Genomic DNA, 18,263 nt, shown 5'->3' with positions numbered 1-18,263 from the left:
AGTTTACAAGTGCCAAAGCAAAAAATAATAAAAGAAAGAAAAGAGAACCATCATTGTGTGTAATGCTACATACCAGCAATCCAAACACTCAGGGAGGATCATAGGTTCAAGACCAGCCTAGGCTACGTGGTAAAACCCTACCTCCAAGAAAAAGAAGAGGAGGTGGGAGAGGAGGAAGAGATTGACTGGAAGAAAACAGAAACCGTAAAGGAGAGAAGACGCTCAAGATCACACTCTCTAACGTTCTCCCCAAGAAAAGATGAGACAGTATTTTTGTTTCCATAAAACAAGAACCAGAGACGATACTAAAAGTAGGATCTAAATGTGAGAATGAGCTTATGAGATTTTACAATGTGAAAACAGAATTTAAAAATCAAAATAAAGGCTGTGATATAAATGCATAGAAAGCTCTCAAAAGTACAGCATGAAAATCAAGCTAAGGCTGGTTGACCCCTGCAGGAACCTGGCCAGCTAGTCTAGCCATAGCAGAGAGCACCAGCTTCAGGTAGGAACCCTGACTCAATAATAAATAAATAAATAAGTAAATAAATAAATAAATAAATGGAAAGTGGAAAGCAATTGAGGAAACATCCAACTTTGGCCTCTTGCTTCTATACACACACACACACACACACACACACACACATACACATACACATACACCATAGGTATACACACTTATCATACAGAGCTTGTAAAGAACAGGGAAAGAGCCCTACACTCTTCAATTTTTACGCATGTCTATTACATGACCCAAGCTTCACATCTTCCAGATGTCAAATATCCTGTATTTTCCAGACTTATTCATAAGCCCAACCCCCGTTTTCCCAAGTGGAACCTTTGTTTTCTCACAGACTTATTGATGTTTAACTCCATGCAGAGATGTACTGAATTTATCTTTTAAGAGTCTAATGTAACTGGGGCAGTGGCGGCACAAGCCTTTAGTCACACCACTTCAGGAGGCAGAGGCAGAGGCAGGTGGATAACTGAGTTCAAGGCCAGCCTGATCTGCAGAGCAAGTTCCTGGATAGCCGGGGCTACACAGAGAAAACCTATCTCTTAAACCAAACATCATAAACCAAACAATATAGTACTTAAGGAGTTATATAGGTTTTAAATATCAACAGGTTCAAGGAATAATTATCAAAGAAATCAAAGAGCTTGGTGGTTCGGCAGTAGAAGAGGAGGTGGAGCTGGGAGAGAAAGAGGGGAAGAGAAGGAAGCTCCCAGCCATGGAGAACCACGGATGGGTCGAAAACTGTCCTGGGTAGCAACTTCTATCAAAAGGTTAGCTATTGGGTAACAACTCTAATTGTGTGGGCATCTTGTTGATTGAGCAGTTCTAAATATATAAATCCTTAGATAATCATTAAGCTTTAAGAGTCTCATTTCTACCGGGTACTGCGAGGATGGCAGATATTGTCTGGGGTTCAGCCGAGCTTTGTGGATGCAGTGTGGTGGATTGGCAGAGACATTCCCCACGTTGGCATCTCGTGGGTGCCAGGGACTGTGCATCTAGCTAGCTGGAGCCCCAGTCAGAGCATTGGGAACATGGTGGCTTCCCGGGAGCAAGCTGGACCAGGCACAGTTTTCTCAATATCACCCCTACAAGGAAGAATAATATGATTCCAGTAGAGCCATGGAGAACTTTCCAGTTATTGATGCTGCAATCTGGGTCACCGGGGCAACAAGTACACAAGCGTTCATTTTAACACCAGCCTTGAAGTTCCTGTGTATTATACTCAACAAACTAACAAAAGTTATACACTAACAAAAGTTAGTGTTCTTACAAAATAAGGATGTAGATACTGCAGAGATCATTTAGTGAGCATTTGTTGCTCTTCCAAAGGACCAGAGTTTGGTCCCCAGCACCCACATCAGGCAGATTGCAACCACCTGAAGCTCCAGCACCAGGGGAATCCAATGATCCTGGCCTCCTCAGGCACTGTATGCCGGAACACATACCCACATACAGACATAAACACAAACCAACAAAAATAAAATTTTATTTCTGAGTTCGAGGCCAGCCTGGTCTATAGAGTGAGTTACAGGACAGTCAAGGCTATACAGAGAAACCCTGTCTATAAATAAATAAATAAATAAATAAAATTTTAAACTAAGGATGCTTAAGGCATGAAATTACAAATTAAATTTTTCTCCTGTTTTCTTTGCCATTGAGTGTCATTTTTTTAAATGATTATTTATTTTGTTTTTAGACACAGGTTTTTCTGTGTGGAACTCTGGGCAGGGTTCTCTGTCCTAAAACTCGTGCTGTAGACCAGGCTGGCCTCAGACTCAGGGATCTGCCTGCCTCTGCCTCCAGAGTGCTGGGATTAAAAGTGTGCGCCACCACCACTCAGATTGAACAATGTTTTTGTAACACTTTGGCATGTTAAAAGTTCCATAGTAAGCAGTCTTCAAAAACCAGGAACATGTTAATAATTTTCCTCAGTGGAGAAAAGATGAAATATTTCGTAAACACTATATTATCACACCAAAATTAATTCAAGACGGAGGGCTAGAGATGTAACCCAGTGATGGAGTATTTGCCTAACACATAAGAAGCCTTAGACTTAATCCCCAACACCACAAATAAATATGTAAATAATTACAAAAATTCCACACGGATCAAGATTTACAAGGAAAACTCAAAACTGAAAGTAAATGAGGAGAATGAGGGAGAATTATTCTGGTAGATGAAAATAGAAAAAGCATTTCTGAGCATGAAATCTAGAAGCTATAAAAAGAAAAAAAGCTAAATATAATTTTTTTTTAATTCTGCTTAGTAACACCACCAATCACCAACCCAAAACACATGAAAATCTGGTAACTATTTGCGTTCCCACAAACTGATAAGGAAAAGGCCAATATTTGGCTCAAAAAAAAAAAAAAAATGGGCGAAGGATGAAAATAAACAGTTCTCGGGAAATAAATTACATATTGCTTTAAAAAAAAAAAACATGGAAATACGCTCAAACTTCTCTATAATAAGGGAGAGGCAAATTAAAACTTCCAGATTGGCACAGAGAGAAATTTTGATAACACCATGTGGATGAAGGTTAGGGAGACAGATGCTCAGACATATTGCTGGTGGGAGTGTAAACTGCCTCATCCCCTGTGGGGAACAACTTGACAACATCTAGCTAAGCCTCAAATGTGTGTTTTGGCAGGCGCCGTGAGTTGTATACCCCAAAACCATTCCTCCATATTTGTTGCTAACAGAGCCCAGTTGCTCAGGTGGCCGTGAGCCAAGCACCCAGCAGTGAGTCTGTATGTATCGATTAGTGAGACTTCTAAAGCATTTACCGGGTGCTAGGCACTGTTCTGTGCTCTGTGAAGACACCCAAAGAAGGACATCAAAGCCAAGCTTCACGATAACCCACCACATACTGGCTGAGGGGTGGACAAACAGTGACAAAGGTATTTTGGGATATTATTTCAAATAATAAGTAACAAGATAATTTTTTTTCTCTGGACTGAGGCTTTTTGAGAGGGAATTGAGTGAATGCTATTGTAATAAGAACGAGCAGCATAAACTCGGATTATTACAGACCAGAAAATATGAGTTCTCCTTCCTAATCCTAAAACAATTACCATGTCAGCACCGTCTCCACTGCTGTTGCAAACAATGCCTTCCATTCTAAAACTACAACACCAGGAAACCCTGGAAGGGAACCCGTACCTGAACTAGCTCCGGAGAAAAGCCATCCTACAGATAAACATGAAACTATGCTCAACCTCTTTAAAAATGTGGTAAGTTGCATTCTGGCCAGAGAAGCAGGTCCTTCGTGTATACATTATGGCTTCTAGTTTAGTGTTTTTATGCAATTCCTGAGTGTGCAAATCAGTAGGTTCCTGGATCTATATCTGTTTCTTGTGCCTTTTCCTGGGCTCTTTTTCCTCTGTTTGTTTCCATTCTATTTTGTTTTACGTTAATATATTTTATTTTAATATTATCCCTTAGAAGCCTGTTTGTTTTCTTTCATGTTTTGTTTGTTTGTTTATGGTTTTATGAGACAGGGTCTCCCTGTGTAGTCCTGGAAGTCTCTCTGAGTCCTGCTCTGTAAACCAGGCTGGCCTCGAACTCACGGAGATCCACCTGCCTCCCAAGTGCCTGGTTGTTTTCTAATGAGAGACATAAAAGGTCGATCTGGATTGGAGGGGAGGTAGGGAGGAACCAGGAAGGGGGAGGCATAATCAGGATATATTATATGAGAAAATAATCTTTTTTTTTTTTTTTTTTTTTTTTTGGTTTTTCGAGACAGGGTTTCTCTATGTAGCCCTGGCTGTCCTGGAACTCACTCTGTAGACCAGGCTGGCCTCGAACTCAGAAATCCGCCTGCCTCTGCCTCCCAAGTGCTGGGATTAAAGGCATGTGCCACCACTACATCTATTTTCAATAAGAGGAAAAAAATAAATCCAACTATTAAAAAAATGAGAGAAGTTAGTTGGGACAAAGTTATTAAAAAGATCTAAATCTTTTGAAAAAGAGTAAGGATGTGAACAAAATCCTTCATAAAGCTTGGACGACTTTGAGCTAGTTACAGTGTTTACTTCTCTAAGCATATCCCCTCCCCCCACCCCCATCTCTCCCCACTCCCCTACCTCCGAGACATAAAATGATTATTTTCATTGCCTCTCCCCCAAATAAACTGGATTATACTATACTTAAAAATAACACAGAGCTCTAAATCAGTGGTTCTCAACTTTCCTAATATTGAGACCATTTGATACAGTTCTTGTTGTGATGACCCCTAACCATAAAATTATTTTGTTGCTACTTCATAACTGTAATTTTGCTACTGTTATAAATAATAATGTAAATATCTGATTCTCGGGATATCTGATTTGAAGCCCCCAAAGGGGCCTCTAGACAGAGGTTGAGAACTGTCACTTGAAAGTATGAAAAAATACTAGAATCACTTGGGTTTTGCTTCATTATCACCAATTGAATCTCTTTGGAACCAAGTAACAGGCTGACCAAACAAGGAGAAACCTGCCAGGACTCTGGGTAAGCCTCCTTACTGATAAATGGACGAATTTGCAAAGTTTGCTGGGGTTGGCTCTCCACTCAAGTGCCTGTAAGAATTAAATGTGAGATATTCAGGTCTTGGTTTGGACTTAGAATCCACTGCCCCAGGACACATTCCAGGAGGAGTACATTATTCCTGAGTCAGAGGACACTTGCCGGCTTAACATTCAGAAGATGAAGGGAGATGCTGATTAACATTCCTCAGAGCACAGGAAAAAGAACCCACCTGTGAGTGGGGAAGGCCCAGAGCACAGAGACACATTCCAGGATGGGAGGTGGTCAGGAAGAAAGTTATGTGTGAATCTGAGTCATCTATAGACCAGACCTGAGAAGGTCAGCCTTTGTGGTTGCCCTTGTATAAAAACTGTTCCTAGCTTTTGTTCATTAAACCTCATGTTGTTGCAGCAAATCCTCTGTCCATGTGTGACTCTGGGAGAGTGTGTCCCCTGGTTTGGATCTTAGAGTCCAACATTTTGGAGGTCCCACCGAGATTCACTCTCTCAGACCCCACAGCTCCAGGGATTGGAGGTCTTCTCAATCAAGCAGGTTTGTGTACTGTCTGTCTGGTTTTTTGTATTTGTGAAGTGTCTGTGCCTGTGGCAAGGGCAACTGTCTGTGTCCCTGTGGCAGGGGCAACTGTTTGTGTTCCTGTGGAAGGGGCAACTGTCTGTGTCTGTGAAGTGTCTGTGCACCCATGGCAGGGACAACCATCTGTGTGGCCTGGTTTCTGTGCTCGTGGCAGGACCAAGAACTGGGCAAGCCACGGAGAGCAGGACCCTGGGATAGGGTCAGAACCCTGAGATAAGGGTCAGGTTACTTCCAAGAGAAAATTCATGGGTAGTGGAAGCAGTGGGGCAGATGTGCCGACACACTGCAGGCCACAGTTCCCTGGGGGACACCCCAGGGTTCGTTTGTATGGGAGATAGGGTCAGGAACCACCCTTCTCCATTTTGAAGGTGGTCTTTGGCCACCGCCACCTGGGGCGGTGTTTATTGCACTCTCGTGGCAGTGTGTCCGTTTCTAATTCTGTTTGTGTTGTTCATTGCTGGTGGTGTTAGAAATCTGTTAGATTTGGTCCAGCGTGGGCTGACCAAGTCATCTGAATCTGTTAAATTAGGTCCAGTGTAGACTGGCCACGTCATCTGGTTATTGGGGTCTTCCACCAGCAGTCTTTCTATGTCCTGATTGTGTAACTTGGTCTCTGCGCCTGTGACAGGGGCGAGAACTGTCTGTATCACCTGGTTTATGCACCGCCCATGACAGGCGTGAGCTGTCTGTGTTGTCTATCTCTGTTTTCTTGGCAAACTGTCTGTGTGTTGGTTGTCGTTCTTTGTGTTCTTGGACTTTGACTGAGTTTGCTGGGGCTGGCTCTCCACTCAAGTGCCAACCTTGAAAAAGTGTCTTCATTGCCTGCAGGACATTTGACCACAAAATGGCATTTGTAAAAAGGAGAAGTTGATAGGTTAGAGATTAAAAGAAGAACCAGAAGAATGAGAAGAAGCCTCCTGGTTAGTTCTTGTTGGTGTCTCACAAACTAGAGTTAACTGCAAGAACAGACTCACCTCCACCAACTGGCCTGTGGGCACCTCTATGCATTTCATTGATGAATGACTGGTATGAAAAGGGCCCTGCCCATTGTGGGTGGTGCCAACCTTGGGTAGGAGGTCTTGGGTTGTATAAGAAAGCAGGCTAAGCAAGCCATGGAGAGCAAGCCAGTAAGCAGAACCCCTCCACGGCCTCTGCATCAGCTCCTTCCTCTGGGTTTCCCTTCCTGCCGCGGTTTCCCTCAAAAACAGACCATAACTTCTATGCCAAATAAACCCCTTCCTTCCCAGGTTGCTTCTGGTCAGGGTGTTTTAACACAGTCACAAAGAAGCAAACTAAGACAAACTGTAATCTTCTGAAGACCTTGGTGAATTGTCAAGCCAACATTGACATCAGCCGAGAGAATTATAGAGAAAAAGTTTTATCTACATACCTTTTGGTACTTTTTGAATTTCATTATGTCTGTGTTGTGTTGCTTATCAAAATACAACTATGGTGCCACTTAATTACTATAATCTTACCTACCAAACACTTAAACCAAAAATTTGCCAGCTAGGAGTGGTGGTGTACTCTTTGATCCCAGCACTCAGGAGGCAGAGGCAGGCAGATAGATCTCTGTAAATTCAACCAACACTGGCCTGGTCTAGACACCAAGTTCCAGGATAGCCAAACTTTAAAACACTTTTCAGATGAGCTAGGAAGATGGCTCAGTGATTAATTCAATTCCCAGCAACCACATGATGGCTCACAACCATCTGTAATGGGGTCTGGTGCCCTTTTCTGGTGTGTCTGAAGAAAGCAACAGTGAATACATAGAATAAAAAACAAACAAACAAATAAATAAAGCTTTTTAGATTTATTTATTTTTATCTGATGTGTTACCTGGTTTTGGCCAGTGTGTATGTCTGTTAGAACTGGAATACAGACAGTTGTCTGCTACCATGTGGGCACAGGGATTGAACCTGGGTCCTCTAGAAGAGTAAGTAAGTAATCAGTGCTCTTAACCACTGAGCTATCTCTCTAGACTCCACCCCCACACCACCCCCAAATAAAATTTAAACAAATGAACGAACAACAACAACAAAAAAAAAAAAAAAAAAAAATCAAGAGAAAAAAAGAAAATTCTGCTTCTATTCCTACTCCAAATGCGCAGCTCAGAAATGTTGCTGGCTAAAAAAGGTTGCAATGAGAATGGTGGTGTGCGACTTTAATCTTTGCACTCGGGAGGCAGAAGCAGGAGGCTCTTGCCAACCTGGTCTACAGAGTGAGTTCTGGGATAGCCAGGGCTACACGCAGAACCAGGCTACACAGAGAAACCCTGTCTGGGAAAAAAAAAAAAAAAAAAAAACAAAAGGAGAAAAAGAATTGGTAAAATAGTGATTCACTTTGGATTTTCTTGACTTTCTTGGTTCTAGTACCCATAAGCCTTTGTCAAATGCTTTGAGAACTGAGTTGTTTACTATTAGGTTTGGGGTTTTGTTTTGTGTTTAACGTTAGTGGGAATCAACCCCAGACCTGCTTGGCACATGCTAAGGCAAAAGAGACGATCCTACAATTCTAAGTGTCTGCATCGCAGGCACTGTTGTTACTGTTGTTCTTGTTGCTGTTGTTCCTTTTCATCCGTAGCCACACTTATAAATTCTGTTGGTATGTGATTGATTCATCCAAGATTCCGGACGTTCTCTTCTCTCTGGGCACCTCCGTTATGTGAAATGGCCGCGATGTTTGTGGATTTTATCTGGTTATACTTCGTTAGGACACCAGAGGGCGCGAGGAGACTCGGCTCTTGTTTTTCTTTAAATCTCAAATCCTGCAGGCTGCAGAGAACAAAAGACCGGGAACACTGGGCTTTGAGACAAAGGGACACCGGGAAAAGCCACCCGCCTAAAGTTGGATTCAATTCCTCACTCGCTTTAGCCCCAACTCCTTCTTTGCCATGCTGAGGACTAGAAAAACAGCTTAAGCTAAGCAATAATGAGGAAACAAGACTCAAAGAATCACAGTAGAATTCAAAACAAAAACACAAAACCAGAGAGCCAAGGAAGGACACCTGAGCTGTTTGTTTTGCCTAATATTAGTAACTTTAAACTGTTCAGTTCAGGATAATAACAGGCATCTAGTAGAAAATTCGGAAATACTGATCGGCACCTTTTTTTTTTTTTTTTTAAATCTCAAAGAAACACTGGACAAACGGCTGGGGTGCCTATTAACATATCAAAGCGGATGCTTGCCGGCTGGTTCTCCCAGCATCTCTCAGCATTTCTGTTACCTTACCTGTTGCAGAGGCCTGGCCTGGCTCCTCTCAGCATTTCTCACCCTACCCCAGACCCTAAACCCCTCCAGCCCTGAGCTTCGCTTCCCTTCCCCCAGCTCCTTTTCCCTATATATAACTCAGGCATTTTTGTGCCTTCTTGGTGCGCTTGGCTCTCTTGAGTCCTGCCTGGTCCCCTCTCCTGCTCTCTCTCTCTTTTCTCTTTCTCCCCTCGTTCTCCTTTCTCATTCCTCTCATAACCCGGTTCACTCTGCTGACCCAATGCAGCCCGGACACTTCCAAGATGCCTCTGGCTGTGATCTCCCTCGTATTTACAATAAACCTCCTCAACCGTACCATGGAGTAATCACATCCTTCTCGCCCCCCCCCCCCGCCCCTTCTTTTTTCATTCAACATTATTCATCTTTTTCTTTTCTTTCTGCCCCTTCACCGGCTTCCAGACAGCGTTTCTCTGTATAGCCTTGGTTGCCCTAGTATTCCCAATGTACACCAGGCTAAAGGTGTGCACCACCACCACCTGACTTCCAGATCGACACACAGATTTTTTTTTTCTATCTTTCTTTCCAACTTCTCTCAGTATTTATAAATGCATAAAGAGTCAGGCTGCATGGTATTTTCTGACTAGGTCGTGTGCATTACTTTATGGGTTTTTGCTTGCTTGTTTATCTTTGTCTGATGGTCTCTCCTTCTGTAGGTAGCCAAGGCAGCCTGAAATCCAGATGATTCTCCTGCCTCAACCTCTGAAGGATGCTGGGATTAATGATGTGAGCTGCCACACCTGGCTGATCATGGGTAAACTCTTATGACAACATTTTGCTGATAAAAGAGAATAAAATCTCAAAAATGCTACAGACAGCTTTTTTTTTTTTTATTTTAGACCCACAAGCAACTTGAAAATCATACTTGACCTTTGCACCAGAAGCAGGAATAAAGCAGGGTTATTTTTGTTGTTGCTTGTTTGTTTGTTTGGTTTTGGTTTTGGTTTTTTTTTTTTTTTTTTTATTACTCTTGCTTTGGTTTTAAAAGAAACAAAGAGCAAAGAAAAGTAGAAATTATTCCATCTCACCTCCACATACCCAAAATGAACTTGTCTTAACATTTTGAAAACTGAAACCACCACTACCACCCACAATCTGTCAGAAGAGAGAGCATGAGTCCCCAAGACCTCTGACCTTCTTCAGGTGGTATGTCATGGTAGAGCGTAGAGTGACTTATTTATTTATTTATTTATTTATTCATTCATTCATTTGTTTATTCATTTTGGTTGGGATAGGTATAAGACAAGAAAAGAGGGCATCAGATCCCCAGAACTAGAGTTACAGACAGTTATGAGCCACTGTGTGAGCTCTGGGAATAGAACCCAGGCCCTCTGGGAGGGCAGCCCAAGTAAAACAATGTCTTTAAAAGATAAATATATAAACCATCATGTTATATTGCGATGTTAGTTTTTACTGTCAACCTAACACAGACCTAGAGCTATCTGGGAAGAGGGAATCCCAGTTGAAAAATTACCTTGACCAGATTGTCCTATGGCCCCGACTAGGAGAAATCTTGGTTAATAGTTGATGTGGGAGGGCTGGGCCCACTGTAGGTGGTGCCATCCCTAGGTAGGTAGGCTGCTGATATATTTTTTAAAAAATCAGCTACACAGGGAGACAGACAGCAATCTAGTAAGCAGTATTCGCCTTTGGTTTGTGCTTTAGAGTCTGCTGCCAGGTTCCTGCCTTGAGCTCCTGCCCTGATTTCCCTCAATGAGGAACAATCCTTTAGACATGTAAGCTAAAACAAGCCCCACCTTCACTGCGTTGTTTTTTATCAAAGTGTTTTATCACAGGAGCACAAAAGCAGATCAGTGGCAGTAGACTTCTCCATTAATGATCTTCTTGCTTTTGTTCTTATCTCCCTGCAGTCTCCGCTCAACCCCTTCGACCTTTTGCCTCTTCTCTCTTGTCTGTCTTTGTTTCTTTGTCTTTTTGGCACAATCTCACTGTGCCCCAGGCTTGTAATCCTCCTGCCTCCTGCCTAGGAGTCCAGGCCTGTATCACCAAAGCTGGCTCAAAGACTCTAAAACAGGAGTCAGACCATGCCATTCTCTGCTTAAAACTCTGTGGCTCTTGCCTTTAATCCTAGAACTAGAGGAGAGGGAAAGAGCAGACAGATATCTCTGGGTTCAAGACTGGCCAGCTCTACACAGTGAGTTCCAGGACAGCCAGGGCTATGTAGAGAGACCCTATCTCAAAAAAATAATTAATTAATTAACTAATTAATTAATTAATTAAAAAAACCTCTATTGGATCTTTCCATTTCACTCAGGATGGAAGCTCAAATCCTAGGATGGCTTCTTCCAAGGCCCACATGTCCTTGAATCTGTCATATTGACAGGACACACTTAGCTTGCTTCACTATTGTGCAAATAATCACTTTTTAAAAGCTCTCTTTTTCAATTCCATTCAATTTCATATACACGTATATAACGAACTTTGATATTGTCTCCCTTTATTATCCCCTCCCACCAAACCCTTTCTTTTGTTTGTTTGTTTCTTTGTTTCTCTCTCTTTGTTTCTTTGTTTCTCTCTCTTTCTTTGTTTCTTTCTCTTTCTTTCTTTCTTTCTTTCTTTCTTTCTTTCTTTCTTTCTTTCTTTCTTTCTTTCCCCTTTTCTACCCCATCACCACCTGCACATTGATTTAGGGTTGTTTGCCTAAGCATGAGTGGAGGGTTATTTACTTGGACAGGGACAACTTACCAGTGGTTATATCACTGGGGAATATGAATCTCCTTCCCAGACAGATGGGGCCTTATAAGCCCCTCCTTGATCCATGGTGGGACACAGGCAGCCTCAGTCTGGACCAGCTCCATGCAGCTGCTGTGAGTTCATTTCCCATCTAAACACAGCATTTTCTGACAATCCTCACATCCTCTCCCTCCATGTTCCTGGATGCTCCCTGACCCTTGGGAAATATTCACGTCTTCTTGTTGTTAAGATGTTTGTCTTTTTTTTTTTTTTTTTAACTATGTGTATATGTGTATGTGTGTATGTCTACATGAGTGCAGTACCCACAGTGACCAGAAGAGGCCAGTGGATCCCTTGGAGCTGGAGTTACAGATGATTGTGAGCTGCCTGATGTGGCTGCTGGGAGGTAAATGTGGGTCCTCACTACAGCAATGTGTGCTCTTAACCATAGAGTTATCTTACCAGCCCATTGGTCACATCTTAACCAAGCTCACCTCCACCTATCACGCCCGTTTAACTAGCCACTCTCTAACTCTATCATTTTCAATTTCTGTTCTTACTGATGTCTAACATGTTACTATATTGTTTACTGTTTGTCTGCCTGGCAATACAATATAAGCACCACAAGAACAGGATTCACCCATTGAAATATCCCAATGCATCTAATACAATGTCTGGCACACTGTAAGTTCAGTACATGAAGGAGTAACCATACATAGCCTGTCAACTATGATAGCTGGTTAGTCAATAATAATAAGTGTGTTGCATGTGTCGTATAAACACATATACTAATAATACATTTTTCCCCTTAGTAGCTGGCATTTACTTTTTAACAAGCACATGGATCTAAGCATCAAAGGAAAACTGCAGAGGACTTTCTGCCAATGCTTGTATGATTCCCAGCTTTTCCTCACTCCCTGTGCTGGCTAGATTCATGTGAGCTAGACGCAGAAGCTAGAGTTATCTGAAAGGAGGGAACCTTAATTGACAAAAAATGACTCCATAAGATCCAGCTGTAAAATTTTCTTAGTGATTCATGGGAGCCAGCCCAGCCCATTGTGGGGGGTTCCAACCCTATGCTGGTGGTCCTGGATTCTGTTTAAAAAAACAAAAAACAAACAAACAAACAAACAAACAAACAAAAAAACGAACAAAAAAACAGGCTGAGCAAGCCAGTAAGCAGCATTCCTCCGTGGCCTCTGCATCAGCTCCTTCCCTGTTTGAGTCCCTGTCCTGACTTCCTTGATGGTGGACAGCAATATGGAAGTGTGAACGAATAAAACTTTTCTTCCCCAACTTTTTGGTCACTCTGCATAAGATTCTCTTCCAGCCCTAGTCACCTCACAGGCTGCTGAGATGAGCGTGAATCATCTTGCGAGACATGATTACTAACTACCCAAGATCTGAAACTTTCCAGAATCAACTGCCATTATGCTATCTGCCCCCACAGAGCACCGAGTGTCCTCTGTACTGCCAGCCGGCATTTGTAACCTGCCCTTTCTCCCAATGCTGACAGGGAGGAATCTCCTCCCACACCCAGTTCAGGTTAATTACCAGCTTTCCCTTTCCATTTTAGGAAGAGAGACAGCAGGTGCTGAGCTGCGTGCTCCCCGATCCAAGCTGACTCAGGCTCCTGCTTGGCGTCTCCAGGGAGTAAGTAGTAACATATGTGTCGGGAACACAGGCATAGCTTTGCCAAGACCGGGCGAAGCAGGCAGTGAGAGCCTCTTCTCCCAAACACGGAGCAGGGCAAACAGGTGATTCAGCTGACCTGGGTTCAGGCTTCCTTGTAGTTCTGCCAACTAAAAGACCTAGGGCAAGCAAACTTTAAAACTCACCCAGAAAAGGGCATCACCATAGTCACCACGGGGCCTTTTGAACCGCAGAGTTATTGGAGAGTAAGCAAGGGACAGAAGCCTCAGGATATTGCGGGTGGGAGGTGGGGGTTGGAGGAAGTTTAAATAGAGTTAGAGGTGGAAGGAAAAAAAAAAAAAAAAGCCAAAACATACCTCTGAAATTGCCATTTCTGTCTATATTAAACAAATAACCCTGGAACCAGATTATTTTAAATTACGATATAACTTAAGATCTATAAAAATGCAACAGTTCTTAACACACTGCAAGAACAGGATCCCTTGAGATACACGAGTGAAAGTTCTAATATGGATATTGGAACTGGCTGCCTGGCTCCTACTATCACATAGCATAAGATCGAGATTTACCCACGAAGGTCTCCCAGCGCATCTAATACAATGTCTGGTACACTGTACGTTCCAAATAGCTCCTGAATCCTTGTCAGCCATGTGTATCTATCTATGGCTGTGTAAATGCTCTTGGTGACAAAGTTAAAGTTTGTCGTCCTTGTTCCTCTGGGGGAATGGCTCGCTTCTATTTATAAAATGGCTTAGTATATCACAAATGCTCCTGTTGGTCCTGTTGCTGTATTTTCACAGTTCTATGTTAATCGATAGCACATCTTTTGTTTTTAATTCTTTAAATGCAGTATTAGCCATTTAAAGCTTGCTTCTGTCTTTTGTTGTTGTTGTTGTAGACACCTTTAGACGGGGATATAGAAAAAGTGAGGCGGTCAGTAAAATTTCATTTGAAGATGGCTCATGAAAAGCACAGATTCTTTTGTGTCATGAGCGCTGACGAGCCGTTTGAAGACACAGAGCTTCGGAACGTCTCTCACCGTACTAGAAATCCGGCTCCATACACTTGAACTTCCAACTTCTGATCGAATAGACGAATCTGTGAGGATCTCAACTCATTTGCCCTTTGTGACGATTAACTCAAACACAAAAGACTGAAACATTTGGAAAGCTTAGAGTACTGCTAAGATATTTTCACGTAGTTCATTAACGTTAGCTTGGAAGTGTAGTTTGTTCTACAGAGACAGAACCAGCGACATGCAACAGCCCATTCCAAGAAGTCCAATTTTGAATCTTCAATCCCGGAGAACCTACAACCCAGGGAGAAAAAAAAAAAAAAAAAAAAAAAAAAAGACCAAAACAACTTTATCTTTCCTTGAAGTAATATCTGGAAGAGACCTAACCCACAGTTCCTCGTTAGTATAGTGGTTAGTATCCCCGCCTGTCACGCGGGAGACCGGGGTTCAATTCCCCGACGGGGAGGTTGTAATTTTTTTCTTTCTGTTGGTCAAGACATCTGTCAAAAGTGAAAAATCCTTTGTAAACCAAAATCTGTGTCTTTTTCAAAACAATTGCTTTTAAGTTTCAACGCTCGCTGTAAGACAAAAACTCGTCTCTTCGAGAGAAAACGCCTAGTGCTTTTGGCCCCGGCAGCGCGGACGCTCAGAGGGGACCGACGCTGGTGTCCAGGCGCCATTTGGCACAGGTCCGCGCGTGCGCGGTGGAATCCCGCCAGATTACAAAGGGAGGATGGTGGCTCGGCGCGCAGATCGCGTGGGGGAGGGGAGACGGCGTCTCCGCCTCTAACGGGCGAGGGCGGGGCGGCCGGAGCGGAAGTGGCTGCCGGAAAAGAGAGGAAGAGCGGGTTTATTTCGACTCGGCGGAGCGGATCAGACCGGAGCTTCTCCGTCCTCCGCTGGTTGTCTCCCAACCTAGACGGAGCGCGAAAGTCCGGCGCTGAGTAATCCAGCTCCGGCTCCGCCAGCTCCCGAGTGAGAGACAGGGAATAGGTGTAGGAGGCGTGCTTCAACCGCCTTGTTTTCGGACTCCTAAGAAACCGCGCGAGCGACAGCCCAGCAGGACCTCGTGGTGCAACGGTAGCGCGTCTGACTCCAGATCAGAAGGCTGCGTGTTCGAATCACGTCGGGGTCATTACTTTTTCTTTTTATTTACTAGTCTAATGTGAACCGCAGTGTGTTCCCGCCACTTTTAAAAAATGCTTTTTGTGCTCTAAAGCTTCGTTCAAAAGTTACTGTAATACTTTAATTGCTGAAAAGTAAGGTTTACCAAATATTGTGGCATCTGAAAGCTAGTTCAGGCCTTTTAAAGTGAAGTGGTTTGTTTTGTTCTGTTTTTTTTATGTACACAATGCCTTGGGAACTGGTCTTTCTACTCTGAATTAGGCTTCTGAGCCCGCTGTGATTTTTTTTCACAGCAATTACACAATATTGGGGCACAGACTTTATCACACATACGCACACACACACACACACACACACACAAGCTTTAACCCATTATTCGCCTTTTGAAAGCAAGATCCCGTACAATTTATAAAACGATACCGGTTTTGCGCAGCAGAAAACAAATATTTTAAGCCACTGGGTGTCAAATGTTGGATTAATTGCCTAGAAAGTAACAAACTGGAACTGAGTAACAGAACAGAAACAGCTCTGTCCCGGGTCATTATAGCACATCACAGTGTGTTCTGTCTGCATCAAAGGGTGAGGTTTTTGTTCAAATGAAGTATGTTTGGTTCAAGCTAAAATAAATATTGTGACTCTAGATGCAAAATGAGAGGACAGTTCAACACTGAATTGCATATTAAAATTTTTCATGTTGAAGCCCTAACCGACTCCCATCCCGGCCCTCAGTAACTGTTAGGAGACAGGGCTTTTAAGAGAGTTGATTAAGTCAAACTGAGGCAATTAGATGAAGCCCTAATGTAGTCTGACTAACGGCACGCTTTTGGACACGTCAAGGATGTGAACTTAGAAAGTTGGTGTTCAGATAAAATAAGGCAGCCACCCTCAAATGAAAACTGTTGCTTACTTCTACAGAGAAAGTGAGGGGCCGGCAAGGTAAATGAGAGGCCATACAGGACCTCATGTCCCAATCCATCCTGAGGAAAATGCAGAGCTGTTACCATAATTCATAGCTTTTGTTATTCATGACTTTGACAAGATCACAAAGAACTTAAAACTTGGCCTAGGCTTTTTTCTAAGCAGGACTGCCCCCTGACAATAATAGAAGATAAAACTAGGGGTCTTGTTTACCATACAAGTTAGGAAGACTGAATAAAGCCAAAAATAGCAAAATAATACTATCTAAGCCGTAAAGCAGTAGTCTGTTTTCTGTTGTGGTTGTGTTGCTGTAATAAAACACTCTGACTGAAAGCAGTTTGGGGAAGGAAAGGATTTGTTTCAATTTATAACTTACAGTCAGTGATTGGGGGAAATCAGGGCAGGAACTCAAGGGAGGAACCTGAAGCAAAACTACAGAGAAACGCTGCTTGCTAGAGGCCTGGGGCTCAGGCTTAGTTGGATTTCTTACACAGCCCTGGACCACCTGCCTAAGGAATGGAACCACCAACAATGAGCCTGGGCTGCCCTCTATCCCTTAACAAGACAGTTCCTCTGATTTGGGCAGTTCCTCACTGAGTGAAACTTTCCTCTCACATGATTCTACGCTTTGTGAAATAGACAAAGCTAACTGAGGCAAATATATGTACCTGGCTTTTTATTTGTTTGAGACAGGATCACACTGTAGCTCTGGCTATCTTGGAACTCTGTGTAGACTGGGCTGGCCTCAAACTCACATATCCACCTGCCTCTGACTCCAGAATGCTGGGATTAAAGGAATGTGTTATACCTGACTAATTATTTTTCCCCCTAAAATGTCCACTCAAAGGTCCTAGCTGAGCTGGGCAGTGGTGGCGCACACCTTTAATCCCAGCACTTGGGAGGCAGAGGCAGGTGGATTTCTGAGTGTGAGGCCAGCCTGGTCTACAGAGTGAGTTCCAGGACAGCCAGGGCTATACAGAGAAACCCTGTCTCGAAACCTCCCCCCACCCCCCAAAAAAAAGGTCCTAGCTGTTTCCCCAAAACTAGATGTGTGTAGTTTCTTAGAATGGCTAATTGAGTGGATTAGTATCATTTAGAAGCAATCTAACATTGCAGTTTAACTAGTCTACATTTATTATATAGGGATGACATGTGGAGAGAAACTCAAAAACACTAAATCCAAACTTCCATATTTGAATCTTAAGTCACATTTGTTTACTTATTGATTTGGTGTGTGTGTGTGTGTGTGTGTGTGTGTGTGTGTGTGTATTTGGGGGGAGTATGCCTTAGGAGTCCATAAAGGGCTTCAAGACTCTTTGATCAAGAGGTACAGGTTGTGCAACGCCTCACGTGGACTCTGGAAACAGTTGAGGACCTCTGGATGAACATGAAGCACTCTTAACCACTAAGCCATCTCTCCAACCCCTGAATTTTCACATACTAGCTCTCTGGCTTTGTGCTTGTTCATTAAAAAATGTCTAGTATTATTTATCTTAAACAGGGATTTATCTACTAATACAGTATAATCTGGTTATATATTCACCTAATTAAACCTTTCTTCTGAGATTATTTTTAAGTCAATTACCTAAAATAATACTCTCTGGATGAGCTGATTAAATGGAAGTTTTTAATGTGCAACACTAAACGCAGACTTTGAATACTGATTGGCTAAGTGGTCCTTTACTGGCTCAGGTTTTCTTTTGGAGGGGGGATTAGATTTTGTTGGTTTGTTGGTTTTCCTCTACCCACCTCAGCTTCCTGCTGATTCTCCAGGTCTGTCTTTACCATACTCAGTTCTCATACTAATTTAGTTTTTCTTAACATCTCACTGTTCCTTTGGGGGTGGGTGGAAGGCATGCTCCTATCTCATCAGTAATCCATGTGGAGGTGAAAAGCAACCTGTGGAAATCAGTTCTCTCCTTTTACCATGTGAGTCCCAGGGATCAAACTTGGGTTATCAGGCTTGGCGGC

At 42.9% G+C, this 18,263-nt stretch overlaps 1 protein-coding gene, 1 long non-coding RNA gene and 2 other non-coding genes across 16 annotated transcripts; 3 read left to right on the top strand and 1 right to left on the bottom strand.

Moving 5' to 3' along the window:
- Positions 1–3,294: 3,294 nt before the first annotated feature.
- LOC143436074 (uncharacterized) lies at positions 3,295–17,954 on the top strand. 13 transcript variants are annotated; one of them, XM_076919979.1, is made up of 7 exons: positions 3,308–3,420; positions 3,603–3,753; positions 9,544–9,641; positions 11,634–11,715; positions 11,902–11,987; positions 13,158–13,234; positions 14,133–17,954. In XM_076919979.1, the coding sequence occupies exons 3-7, from the start codon at positions 9,569–9,571 to the stop codon at positions 14,301–14,303; spliced, it is 489 nt and encodes a 162-aa protein (XP_076776094.1). In that variant the 5' UTR covers positions 3,308–3,420; positions 3,603–3,753; positions 9,544–9,568; the 3' UTR covers positions 14,304–17,954. The 13 variants fall into 13 exon arrangements, 11 of the variants coding, with proteins under 11 accessions (XP_076776098.1, XP_076776093.1, XP_076776094.1 ...); XM_076919980.1 differs by having other exon boundaries at positions 3,321–3,420; positions 3,659–3,753; XM_076919981.1 differs by lacking the exons at positions 3,308–3,420; positions 3,603–3,753 and adding exons at positions 4,838–5,578; positions 6,449–6,646.
- On the bottom strand, positions 7,417–14,137 carry LOC143436075 (uncharacterized). Its single transcript, XR_013106294.1, has 2 exons — positions 13,136–14,137; positions 7,417–8,394 (listed from the first exon to the last, which is right to left on the bottom strand). It is a non-coding gene; the product is annotated as an uncharacterized LOC143436075 (long non-coding RNA).
- Trnad-guc (transfer RNA aspartic acid (anticodon GUC)) lies at positions 14,644–14,715 on the top strand. The gene has a single exon. It is a non-coding gene; the product is annotated as a tRNA-Asp (tRNA).
- Positions 15,313–15,384, top strand: Trnaw-cca (transfer RNA tryptophan (anticodon CCA)). Its single transcript has one exon. It is a non-coding gene; the product is annotated as a tRNA-Trp (tRNA).
- Positions 17,955–18,263: the final 309 nt, after the last annotated feature.

Source organism: Arvicanthis niloticus, chromosome 22 (assembly GCF_011762505.2).
Source record: "Arvicanthis niloticus isolate mArvNil1 chromosome 22, mArvNil1.pat.X, whole genome shotgun sequence".
Classification (NCBI taxonomy): domain Eukaryota; kingdom Metazoa; phylum Chordata; class Mammalia; order Rodentia; family Muridae; genus Arvicanthis; species Arvicanthis niloticus.
This window is presented reverse-complemented; position numbering and strand designations above follow the sequence as displayed.

Excerpts from the sequence above, each read along its gene's own strand:
- LOC143436074 (XM_076919978.1), top strand. The coding sequence starts at position 9,569 with ATGATTCTCCTGCCTCAACCTCTGAAGGATGCTGGGATTAATGATGTG. Across the intron at positions 11,716-11,901 it reads ACCAGCTCCATGCAGCTGCT|TACCCACAGTGACCAGAAGA; the intron begins GTGAGTTCATTT and ends ACATGAGTGCAG. Across the intron at positions 11,988-13,157 it reads CCTGATGTGGCTGCTGGGAG|GAAGAGAGACAGCAGGTGCT; the intron begins GTAAATGTGGGT and ends TTTCCATTTTAG.